General features: G+C 41.0%; 1 protein-coding gene across 1 annotated transcript in view; it reads left to right on the top strand.

The window, feature by feature from the left end:
* LOC309686498 (dynein axonemal heavy chain 5-like) overlaps positions 1–13,501 on the top strand; it is a gene marked incomplete at its 5' end in the record, with an annotated part of 184,441 nt that overhangs the window by 64,043 nt on the left and 106,897 nt on the right. The window contains 2 exons of the mRNA XM_082499206.1: positions 157–329; positions 2,950–3,128. Coding sequence (XP_082355332.1) covers positions 157–329; positions 2,950–3,128 — 352 coding nt within the window. The remainder of the gene's footprint in view (positions 1–156; positions 330–2,949; positions 3,129–13,501) is intronic.

Here is a 13,501-nt window from a genome sequence, read left to right as displayed (position 1 = left end):
AGATAATTCTGGATGTCTTGAGTCCTGACAGATTCTGTGCTCGTTCTTCCAGCTCTTGAATTTATGTATAGTAGACTTTTTTCCTGTGTGGAATTTAAGATTAATTTGTTATGCTGTTTCATTTCTGTATTTAATGATTTTTCTTTTCCATTATAGGTCCGTATGAACATTAAAGCTCCATCTGATTTTGAATGGCAAAAACAGTCTCGATTCTATTTTCTTGAAGACTTGGATAAATGCATTATCCAAATCACTGATGTAGAGTTCACCTACTGCAATGAATACTTAGGGTGTACAGACAGGCTTGTTATAACTCCCTTAACTGACAGGTAGTTATAAAAAGAATGCAGTGCATAATACTGCAGCTAAGACTTAATTGCTTTGACTTAATTCCTTTAACTTTCCTGAGTCAGAATCCTTGTTTGCACTGTAATGCTGCAATATCGCCGGTGAACAGCAGAGGCCAGTGCTTATATATTCAGCTAGTGAAAGCAGGCACCCCTAGGAGGGGTCTTCTCTTTGAGTGTTTGCTTGAGCTGTATGTGCTGCGGTAGGCATTGAAAAACTTGCTTGTGCTGAAGAGAGGCGTACGCTTCACCAGCCTAAACAGAGTGGATCTGAAAAACAAAATATTTCAGCTTTCAATAAGCTAGTAGTTGCATGAGAATTTGGGATTATGGCGGCAAGTGATTAATTTGAAGTCACCCTAGAGGAAAAAGCAGTAATCCAGGACATAGCATTGAATAACCAGTGCCAATAAGGTTTTAAGCAAGGCCTATGGAGAATTACAGGCCTACAAACACAGAAAAAGCTTTGAGGGCAAAACATACTTTTTATTGCTGGAGTGTTAGGTATACAGCACAGTACAAACTCCATGAGATGCATTAGATGCATATTTTCCTAAAGAACTTGGTAGTGTTTCAGCTAGGCAAGAGGCAGATGTATTTGCTCTGCCAGAGCTTGTTCTTTTAAGTGTGGACGGGAATGTCAAAATACTGTGGAAATCCATTCATTTGTTGTGTGAAGAATGATTGCAGGGTGTTGAATTAATGTTGGAATTGTCTTTGCACTCTCTGTGCAATTAGATTTTATGTATTAGTGAAATTTCAGACTTTTGCCAATTTCTGAACCAAAATTATGCCCAGTGAGATATTTGAGAGCCAAACCCCTATGCTTGGATACCTGGGTTTTAATATATTACATGCATCTACAAATTCTATGTGATGTACCCTACTATTCCTATGCTAGATAGAGATCTGTTTGCAGCAGTAAACATGCAGTTGAGTAGTGGCCATGGCAGCACTACCACACAGACAATATTTTTGCCCACTGGGAGAGACAGTATCAAAAAACTGTTATTCAAAATTTGTTCACAGAATTAAAATGCAACCTAATTGGTTAGGGATTGATTCAAGGCACTATGTGACGAGGTTGAAGAAAGTCAGTCTTTTGAATGCGTTTAAACTATAATAATAATAACAAAAATGAACACAATTATCTGTCTCTGGATGAACCTAGAAGAGCCAAACAGAGCTGCAGGGATTGGTGGCTCTCCACTGTCATATACTGAAAGAGTATTTAAAGCAGAGATGTTTTCTAGTGTTGGCATGGGAAACTTGTGTACCTAAGCAGTGTTGTATAAGAACAGATTTTATTCCCCTCATAGGCTTTTTCCTTTTTTAATATTTTTAATATTGCTATATGGACTTGTATGAGCTTCTGACAATTTTCAGGTAATGATAGCTTTCCTTTCCATTAATCATCTTGGAGCCAAGTGCTGTTTGGCTGATGATTTTGTGTTCAGAAATATTCCCGAAGCACATGATAAATACACACTGGCGGTACTACGTTACATTAAGATAATGGGACTGAAATTGAATGCTCCTGAACATCATGTCAGTCATAGACCATGTCATGGCAGATACAAAAAATGAAATGCTTCTATTTAGGACTTGTACTATGTATACAGTTTGTCCTTAGCTCACTTTCCATAGCAGAATTGTTAGGAGTGGTATTCTTTCTGTGTTAACTGAGTGCGTGTTAACTGATTATTGAGTACCAAGGTGATAAAGCATTATTACTGCTATTATATTAGAATATGTACTGTATTATTTTATAGAAGTGATACTAGCTGGTATCATTTGGTTTTTTTCAGTGCCCTTTTTCTCTCCCCGGATTTATCATAAAGCTGTTGAGTTTCACATTGTTAGAATGGGCTTACTGGGATTTTGGACCATTGTCGGTTAGAACAAAAATCTTCCTACACCCTTCAGTAGTCTCCACACCATCTGGGGAAGCTGAGACTTAAACCTGAGGATGTCAACCTAGGATGGAAGCTGAAGCAGAAGATGGTCCTAGGATTCATGGGTCCCTCCTTTCCCCATTGCCCATTACAATCTCCCCTCTCGTCCTGGAGCTCAAAGACCTCATGTGACTGGTAGCACTGCTCTGGTTTGGCATGCTGGTAGGGAAATGGCAAGAACAGGAGCTGCTTGCACCCTCTGTGCCTTCCTATTGCCCGATCAGAGAGCCCATCTTGTGTGCTCTGGCGAGAGAGTAGGAGGATGGGAAAAAAGGCAGAAACCAAGCAGGTCTGGGTCTTGCAAAATGAAGCTGAGTCATCGAGGGAGGTTGTATGATTAGTGTGAGAAAATCATAATACTACAGTATTTTGGTATTCAGCATTTAGAATTGCCCTGCGCATTTCCTGGGCTGTTGCAGTTATTGCTATGCTGGATGCATGCTTTTCTGCAGGAGGGGACAAGGTGGTACCTGGTAACTCAGCTCCATAGTGTCCAAAGGGGGTTAGGGAGGACTTGCCACATGGAAGCAGACCCATTTCTGGCCCCTGACCCAGCTCTGTATAATGCAACTGCTGTGGTTACGTTAACGGACTTCAAGTAATTAGTAGTCGAAAAAGATTACTAGAACTCCTTGTTCTGTCTCTAGGTGTTACATCACTCTGGCACAGGCCCTTGGCATGAGTATGGGTGGTGCACCAGCAGGACCTGCAGGGACAGGGAAAACAGAGACAACTAAAGACATGGGCAAATGCCTGGGAAAGTATGTTGTTGTTTTCAATTGTTCAGACCAAATGGACTACAGAGGACTTGGCCGTATCTATAAGGGTAAGAAATAATCTTGTATTTTGATTTTAGAGTGACAAGGTTTTGTCTCTTTACTAGTGAGTTAGCAATGATTAGTAGGGTACTTTCTTCTCTAGTACCCCTTACTTCCAGATGCTCATCAACTTTTCCTGTTATTTGATTATTTCTCCTCAGTTTTTCCTTTTTTCTTCTTGCATACTTTCCAGTCTTTTTTATTTATTTTTTTTTTTAATTCTTGGAGGGTGTTTCCTATCTATGTCTTCTTTTCCTTTTCCTTTTAATCATTTCTACTGATTTTCTTTATGCCTCTATCCCACCCATCCCAAGGGGGTGGATATTTAGCCCTCCCTTCCTATTTTTGTATCAAACAAGACAAACAAATATGAAGCTCAATGACGTTGTGCAAGACAGGGAAACATGCAAAGTGGTGCAGTGTCTTATTTTGAACTCTAGAACTTTTCTGAAACCAGGAAAATGAGATATTGGTCAGGCTCTGATAACTTTTCATGATGAGCAGAGCTTTGAAGTCAGTTTTACAAACAGTGATCAGGTCATCCAGTATCTGTGAACTCTATTATATTTGTTTTCTAGTATATTACCACTATTGGTTATATGGAGTGGCAGACCACAGAATGCCACCATTTTCCATGAGTGGTGGGCTCTTAAATCTAACACAAGGTATCATAAACATAATTTTCACTGTTGTGATATCTCCTGAAGGTTAAAATATAACTTGGAGGTAATTTCTAGTTTTAATTAAGCCAACAAAGCTGGTCAAGATTTTAATAAAAGTAATTTTTGTATTTGTCTTCTTATTTAAGAGTATCCAATTAAGCTTTGTAATGGAGATAGAAAGCCTGAAAGTTATGTCATGTTTGGATTAAAGTGATTTTGTATTTAATTGTGAAAAGATTTTCTGTATTTCTCTCTTATCTCTTCTGTGGTCTTACTGGGTTTGTTTGTGGCTGAGTTGGATCAAGAAGACCAACAGTATGTATTTGGGAAGAACTGAGTTAAGAGCAGTACTTGTACTGACTTCACTCAACTACTGGTCTTCCTCCTAATCCTTTTCTACTTTTGCAGATATTTTTAGGCCTCTTCTTTAATGGTCATATCAAAAAGATGGAAATGGGAAGAAGTAGAGCAGAAAAAGAAGGGAAAAAACGATTCAAGCAGTTTGACAAGTTTTTCTAATCATGACTTAGAAGTGTTGTAGCTCTCTGTGCATTCTACTGTATGCCCTGCTTCTCACTAATCAAACACATTAGCTCCATTTGTAAGAATGTGAAAATAGAAAAGAAAGAAACATTTCCATTCTTGCTTTCTTTGCCTCAGCCAGCCTCCATCTCCTATTCCTCTGAGCCATGAGTGAAGAGGTACACTGAGCTTTGAAAAGACACTGGTGTCTCTTAGCTTCTCTGTCTCTCCCCCCCCGCCCTTTCTCCCCTGCTTCCCCACCCCCTCCCTCTTCCACCCTCCCCCAGGCTGAGGCATGCTCATGTCTGTTGCCTTCCCACCAATTGGGGATTTCCATAGTTGGAGCTGCAGTAAGGGGCCAGCCTGGAGCAAGGAGGATAGCTGGAGAAAACAGTTGAGGAGACACTGCTACAAAAAGAGAGGATAAAGTGCTCCCTGCTAGAGCAGGCCCTATCATTTCCATACCAGGAATCTGAGGCAGTGCAGTAAATATGGAAGCAGCAGATGGTAGAGCTAGTGATCATTGTTAGCTAATCCCCAGTCCTGAACTGGTCCCATGAAGAGCCCACTCTTCTAGCTAGAAGTTCTGCTAATGCCACAAGAATGGACAGTTTGATCACAATCTTCATTTAAAGTAATAGGCAGTTTTTTAGCTAGTCTTTTAGCTTTAGCTTTGGTCATTTTAGGTGAATGCAGGCATTCACTGCATCGGAGAAGGCTGAAACTGGCTCAATGCTCCTATGAGCAGTGAAAGCAGAAGACAGGTTTCATAGTATCCCATTAAATGATGGTGGGATGTAGCTTAAACTTTCGTAGAAGCTGATGACTTCTGTACTAAATATATTGCATGATTGTAGTCCTCATCTGAGGTAAATACTGTGTTTATAACTGTCCTGGTTTGAGGTAAAACAGAACCAATTTTGTTCAGTAACTTTGCTTCTTAGCTGGGCCTCTTCTAACAACTGAAATTAACTGCATATTGTGCAGACAATGTTCACTCTCTCAGAGTGATAAGACCAATTGTTTACAGCTGATGCCCAGGCATGGTATGCAGAGAGGCTCTTGCTTATACTTATTGCTATAGCACCCAAGGCCAACCAACTTTGTTATTTGCCCCGTTGGAGGGTCGGAAGCGGAAAAAGCATAGTGGGGTCGCACCTGCGGGGAGGAGCGGACAGGACAGGTGACCCAAAACTGACCAACAGTGTATTCCATCCCATCTGCCTCATGCTCAGTATAAAAGCTGAGGGATCAAAGGGTCAGCGCTGTTCCTTCAATGGCCGATGTCTGAGGAGGACTCTGTTTGTTTGCCTGTGATCCTGATCCTGAATCCAGATCCGGAATCCAGTTCCCGTCAGTCACTGAGTCCAGCCTGGGACTGCCCCAGTGCCAGCCAGTGATGTGATTGTCATCTCGGGAGCTTGATACGGTTTTGTATATATTTTTCATTATTTCTTTTTATTTTATTATTAATATTTCATTAAAGTAGTTTATTTCCTTCTAAACTCATAAGTCTCTTTTTCCTCCTCTGCCTCTCTCTTTGTAGAGGGGTAGAGGGGAGCATCTGTCGGTCCCATCTGGGGTCCCTCAGGTCCGCAGTGGTGGATTTTGGCCTAAACCACGACAGATTCTTCGCATAACAAAAGAGAAGATAGTTACCTAGTGAGGAGGAGCTGTGGAAAGCTGCTCATTTATATAATACCAAACAAACAGATAAACATTTCTAAGCTAGAAACTGAACTACCTGCGCATATGAATACCTTCAGTCAGGGTGACAATTTTCTCAAAGCACCTCTTGTAACCCCAACTTATAGTTGTATGTCTGTTATTGTGCATACAGACTTTTAGTGTCCCGAGTTTATTTTACTCATTGGTAATAAACAGAAGAGAGCTGAGACCAGCTTGCTGTCTAAGTGTTGTGTCCTCAAACCAGGACACTTAGCATGAATATACTTATAACTCCAAGCACAGTCATCTACTGGGTCTCCGCTGGACCTGTAGTCATCAGTCCAGAGGGGAGATGTCAGCCTTATGTCTCCTTGGAGTAGGTTTGTCTAATCTCAGCAAGCTGTTGTCTTTTCACTCTTTGCTCCTTCTGTGAGAATGTTTGTATCTCTTATGTTACCACTTTTTTTTTTTTTTTTGACTCCTTGGTGATTTTACTTCTTTTTATTAAACTGTTTGTGACTTGTGTCAATTCAAACATTTAGCCTCTGTATCCTTGCTTTGTTTTTGCCTTCCTATCCTGAGCACTTTGGTAACTCACCCATTTTCATTTCAGTTTGAGGCAATAGTGATAACTGAGCTTGTGACGCCTTCTCTTAGTGCAACTAGGCACAATTTCTGTGTCTAAGGGCATGAGCTGAGTTTTAGGGCTCAGCTTTCTTTGTCTGTGTTTTTTCTATAGCTGACTGTTTTCCATGTAGTGTTGTCATCATATGTAACAAAAGCTAAGTAACACTATGTAATGCATCCTTGTTATCTGGATGCCTCATTTAATGGCATGCTGGTGTTAATGAGCGTTAGAAAGGATGCTTATAGAAGTCAACAAATTGCTACTTTGGTGACCATGATGCCTGTGGCTGCTTACCTCAGTCAATTTGCTAGTGGGATGGTGCCTTACTACTCAGAGAATTTGCCTGGGAATTAGATAATAGATTGAGCCGAATAAGATGATTCTTTTCAGCATTCATCAGGCTGTTGTGTGTCTGGGAGGAAAAGTAATATTCTGTTCTTACATGAATCATTGATGCTTTCATTTGTGAAGGGCACCAGTTGCTTTGGACTTGTTTTCACAACTTGGAAAGGCCAGGCTTGGAATCACAATTTTAATGTTGAAACATCTTTAGGGTATCTGCTATTTCTTGAAGAGTGGAGGTACTGAAGTTGGGGAAGGAAATGAGCTCTTTTTGGTTTAGTAGGAGGAGCAAAGTGAGTTTAGAGAAAGATTCTTTAATGCATATGAGATCTTTAATGGACAAGAAGGATAGTTCTTCACAGCTGTAGAAGTGTTTTCATGCAGACTGATAAGAAAATTGTCATGAAACATACTACATGTTTTAGTGTACGCATTGAGAAATTCTTTAGAATTCCATGTCTGTGATAGGCTTTGTACTCCATCACCAGTGTTTCCTCTTCCAAACTTTTCACTTCATCTGGTGCTGTGGGTCAAGTTATCAGATATTAGCAGATTTAGCAGTGAGGAGAAAAACGGGGTGCGGAGGTGATGTTCTCATGTCTGCAGCCACGTTTGTAGATTTTTTTGTGTAAGGACAATGTTTGATCTTCAGAATAAAGAAACAGAAAAATATACTATACTATATTATACTGTACTATAAATAACATAACAATAGATTGTATCTATAAAATTATAATTTACAGTTCTCCTGGTTGGCTCAGAGCTGAGGTTCTATCTCCCTGTCTCTTTAGTTTTCCTGTCTCTTTAGTTTTCCTGTCTCTTTAGTTTTCCTGTCTCTTAGTTTTCCTGTGCGACTCCACAGGCGGATGGTCTCATCAGTATGTCCAAGGCCTGGACTTTCATCTTTAATAGTTTTATTTTTGAAATTTGAACCAAAAAGTAGGTTCAGATATAACTGGTCATCTGAATTGGACCAGAGGTAACCCATAAAAGTACCAGGAAATCAAGTGAGAAAGGGAATTTTCAAGTTTTCTATTATATCAAATACAGTGTTAAAATTGCCCAGGAATAGCAAATCGGGCGTACTTCATCACTGTTACTGAAAAGTGTTAGTGAATACCCTTTAGGAGACCTTTTGTCTGTGGTTGTCTGTAGATGAGTATAAAAGTTGTATTTGCTTTGGTTCTGTTTTCTATACAGTCAAACAGCTCCAGTGTTACCTGAGGTACCTTTTTGTGATTTGATATTTAATACAGTGTTTAGTGCAAGGTTTGATATTTATCTTAATTCAGTAAGTGAATAAACGATATGAAGCTCTGTAAATTCTTTCGGGACCAACGAGTACCTTTTAGCTTACTGTTTCTGGGATGCACTGTGGCTAGACAAAAGTTCTGTTGTAGTGAAATTTGCTTTGAATTAATGCACTATAGTTCTACCCCTGTGTAAAATCTTACGAGACGTGTAATTTTAATGCAAAAGAGAGTTTATAGCTGCTTTGTCATGATTAATTACTGCACTGTCACACTATTTTTAGCCAGACCTCACAATGCAGAACAGCACATAGGGTATTATCACCTGGCCTGTGGGATCACTTAGCAGAACAGGGGTTGTCACAGTTACCTGCAACATAATTTCTTTGCGTGTGGGGCCCTAGTACCTGCACTGGGGACTGTGGCCATAATGTAGTGTTCAAGGGTGAGGCCACCCAGCTGTGTATATAGATCATAGGGTCACTGACATGGAAAGGAACATGGCACTGCATTGCAGAGATGCATTTTGAAGTCTTTCTGAGGTGGGAGTAGCTATGTTGTGTGATTCTTATATCACATGAGAACCAGATTTGTAGGATATCTATACTGATTGGATGTGTATGTGGGTGTGTCACATTTCTTAGACATAGTTAAAGATCTCTTTAGTTCTGTCCGTTATTTTCTGGTTTTACTCCATTTATGTATTTGATTACCATACTATGTTCTGTGTGGGGACAGAAAGTAATGCACAGTATGACAGTGCACAATAAAATTACATTGTCTCTACGTTGTTACACAGCTGACAGTTTGCTTGCTGTGCCTTTGCTTATGTGTGCGTATTTTCATTCCTTTTTCTTTTTAAACACCACCAGGTGTTTTTCAAGAACTGAATTTATTCAAAGCTGTGGGTATTGGTCTTGCCTGAGAGTCAGGTTTCCTAACTCCATGCAGCAGGTGGCATTACAGAACAAGTGATTTTTTTTTTTGCCTTTCCCAAGGAAAAATTGTTTGGTTAGAATCTCACCTCACCATTCTATAGAGAAAGTAATTTCAAACCCCTTTAATATACAGATAGTAAGTGTAAAAGGCCATATATATTATATTTTTGCCTCAGTCTTCACTGGCATGGGCTCTAGCCACACCGCCCACATTCTAGAAGGCAAAGGCAGGGACTGGGAGAAGGAGGAATACTCCACTGTAGGAGAAGCCCAGGTTTGAGACCATCTGAGGAACCTGAAGGTGTACAAGTCTATGGAATCTGATGAGATTCATGCACAGGTCCTGAGGGAATTGGCGGATGAAGTTGTCAAGCCACTATCCATCAAATTTGAGAAGTTGTGGCAGTCTGGTGAAGTTCCCACTGACTGGAAAATGGGAAACATAACGCCCATTTTTAAACAGGAAAATGAGGAAGAGCTACAGACTGGTCAGTCTTGCCTGTGTTCCCAGTAAGATCAGGGAGCAGAAAACCATGCTAAGGCACATGGAAAATAAGGAGGTGACTGATGACAGCCAACATGGCTTCACTAAGGGCAAATCATGCCTGACAAATTTGGTGGCCTTCTACGATGGCATTACAGTATTGGTGGATGAGGGAAAGAGTGACTGATGTCATGTACCTGGACTTTTGCAAGGCATTTGACACTGTCCCACACTACATCCTTGTCTCTAAAATGGAGAGGAATGGATTTGATGGATGAACCACTCGGTGGATAAAGAATTGGCTGGATGGCCACACTCAAAGAGTTGCAGTCAATGGCTCCATATCCGAGTGGTGAGCAGTGGTGAATGGCATTTCTCAGGGGTCAGTAGTGGGACCAGTGCTGTTTAACACTTTTGTCAGCAACATGGACAGTAGGATTGAGTGCTCCCTCAACAAATTTGCCAATGACACCAAACTGTGTGGGGTGGTCGACACGGTGGAGGGAAGGGATGCCATCCAGAGGGACCTTGAAAGGCTTGAGAGGTGAGCCCATGCAAACCTCATGAAATTCAAGAAGGCCAAGTTCAAGGACCTGCATGTGGGTCGGAGCAATCCCAAGCACAAATACAAGCTGGGCAGAGAATGGATTGAGAGCAGCCCTGAAGAGAATGACTTGGGGATGTTGGTTGCTGAGAAGCTCAACATGACCTTGTAATGTGTGCTTGCAGCCCAGAAAGCCAACCGTATTCTGGGCTGCATCAAAAGAAGCAGGTCGGGGAGGTGATTCTGCCCCTCTACTCCACTCTGGTGAGACTCCACCTGGAATATTGTGTCGAGCTCTGGGGCCGCCAACATAATAAGGACACAGATGTGTTGGAGCTAGTCCAGAGGAGGGCCACAAAGATGATCAGAGGGCTGGAGCACCTCTCCTATGAAGACAGGCTGAGAGAGTTGGGGTTGTTCAACCTGGAGAAGAGAAGGCACCGAGGAGATGTTATTGCAGCCTTCCAGTACTTAAAGGGGGCATACAGGAAAGGTGGGGAGGGACTCTTTATTATGGAGTGTAGTGATAAGACAAGCGGTAATGGTTTTAAACTGGAAGAGGGTAGATTTAGATTAGATATTAGGAAGAAATGCTTTACTGTGAGGGTGATGAGACACTGGAACAGGTTGCCCAGGGAAGCTGTGGATGCCCCATTCCTGGAAGTGTTCAAGGCTAGGTTGGATGGGGCTTTGAGCAACCTGGTCTAGTGGGAGCTGTCCCTGCCCATGGCAGGGGGGTTGGAACTAGATGATCTTTAAGGTCCCTTCCAACCCAAACCATTCTATGACTCTATGAACAAAGTCTCTTTGTTAAAGAATATCCAGCTATAAGGCTTTTCCTTGTTGCTTCCCAAAGCGAAGATATTGATGTTTAATAAACAAAGTAGAAAAAAAACTTTTTTTTTTTTTTTAGAATGGATCTTATTAGTCATATAACACATGTGACAAAAAGGGACAAATACATTTGAAAAATCTCTGCAAAAATTTTCCGTCAGGGAGCAGCAAGAATGGGGCAGCTCCATGAGGGAAGACAAGCCAGGAGCCAAGGGTGTCCACCACACAGGCAGGGGCAGGGACTTCACTGACCACGGCACAGTCCCACAGTGCCTGAGCAGAGCAGGTTGGTGACAGCTTGTTCCATCAGCTGTCCAGTGACCATCAGACAAGGTGAAGTAACAAGCTGGGTCCAGGGACCATATAGGAAGTTCAGTCAGGAACAGTAGGAGGCAGGGCTGGAGGTAAGACTATGGGTAGTTCTGGGGTCCTCCAGGAAGTTCAGTCAGCAAGTCAGGATAACAGGGGATAGGACTGTCCCCAGCCCTACATACAGCATAGCTCAGGCAAAGACTGAAGACTCAGACCTGCTTGAGCTGAAATGGAACTCCTGGACTGGAGGACAGAGAGTATGGGTAGAAGCTGCAGGTAAGGCTGGTCAGGGCAATTAGGGCCTGTTGGTGCATCCCAGGCCCTGATATCCCTCATACAAGAGGGAGAACATAAGTTAAAGGACTTGCTGCCACACCAGTGAAGTCAAGGAACAGTCTTCATTTCTTTTTAAAGACAATAGGATTGAATCTTCCATGTTTTAAATTTGGTACCTATCTATAGAATTACTTTAATCTTTGCTTCATTATGACATTGTGGTATTTGTATATATTCCATTTGCTTTTAAATTTTGTAATTAAGTCAATGTGACATTTCATTCTCTTCAAATTCTTTTCTTTTGGAGCAGGTTTTTCCTTGTCACAGAAATTAGTTATACATGGTTTAGGAAAAAGATTACTCTACATATGAAATTGAACTGAATTTTATGGGAGATCTGCAGTATTGCCCTGGCTGAATCAAATTTTAAGGAGACAATTTTGGCTGTAATACCACTGGTTTTGATCTGATGTGACTCCACTAAGTTTGTTTAAGAGTTCTTCCAAAATTACATGGGTAAAAAAGACCAATCAATGCAAAAATATTAAAAGAAGTGGTTAATGGGCAAGAAAAAAGGTAAAAAAAAGAATTATTTTCATGTTTTTTTCGATTTTTGCAATCTGCAAGCACTGACAAGTATTGATTTGGCTATGATAGCTGATCACAGTAGAAGATGGGACAGAGTAGAAGAGGGGCAGAGAAGAAACATAAAAGGGGCCTCAAGGGGATCTGGAGCAAGATGAGAGTTCCTAGAGAATGTCTTAAAGAGAAAGAGAAGATCAGACAAGGAACAGCAGAAGGAAGGATAATATGAGCAGAACAGGCCAGAGCAAAGACAAGAGTAGAGAAAACAGAACAAGGTGAAAAAACATGTATTAATAGTATTATTACTGATTTTTGAGTACTTTCTCTTCCATTAGCCTAAGTGTCTTAAGGAATTAACATTACACATAAACCCCCCCTTGATTTATTTTACCAGTGCTATAGGCATTGGCATATAAAGTATGGGGATATGGGGGAGCTCTGGGTGTAGTTGTTCAACATTGCAAACACATACATGCCTTTTCTTGGATGTGTGCTTTATTTCTGCATTTAGCAGTGCCTTCAAACGGCTTAAGCCAAACTGAGCTCCACCAGTCCGGTGGAATGAATTAAAACCCTCTGCACATTTGTTTGTAGCACCAGTTAAAGTACTGATCCAGGTTCTTGCTGGACCCAGACAATAGGAAATACTAGTCCAGAGTGGGTTTTGGGAAGGGAAGAGATGTCATCCATGGAGTTCCTGTGTAGACTTACTAGCCTATGTCTCTCGTGAAATGGACATGAAATAGCAGGGGATTATGTGGCTTTCCCACTGCTGCTCTGGAAAGCTGCCACTGGAGACTCTTACTATTTCAATCCTGCTAACATGATACAGAAGAAGGAGTACTTGGCTCTCCCAAAAGACGTTCATTTCATGATGTTTATGGATACTAATGTCTGTCTAGAACATGGGGCCTGTTCCAGAGAACAGTTGTGTGACATCAAATTCCTCTCTCCTGAACAGCCTAATGTCATTCTCCAACAATTTTTGACCTATGAATTAATTTTTATAGAAAGTCACAATACTTCTGTCACAAATGTAGTGATTTCTGAATTTGATTCTGTGCTTTTCATTTAGGTAGGTGTCTCTCGAGCTCATCTTTGACAATTTCAACCCCCGCATAAATGAGCTTCCATGCTATATGCGTGTTTATGCTACTAAGTGCTATATACAGTATTATTAAACACTTTCTGCCTCATGGTTGCTGTAAGGGTGTAGGATTCTTTATAAAGCAGTTTGTACATCTTTCTTCCAAGGGGCAATTCTTTTTCTGGGTGTCATTAATGCACTGCCTAATTTATTTTGGGTTTTTCCTCATTTCACTCTATGTTCATACTC

This window comes from Vanellus vanellus, assembly GCF_965231255.1.
Source record: "Vanellus vanellus genome assembly, chromosome: 2".
NCBI lineage: Eukaryota > Metazoa > Chordata > Aves > Charadriiformes > Charadriidae > Vanellus > Vanellus vanellus.
This window is presented reverse-complemented; position numbering and strand designations above follow the sequence as displayed.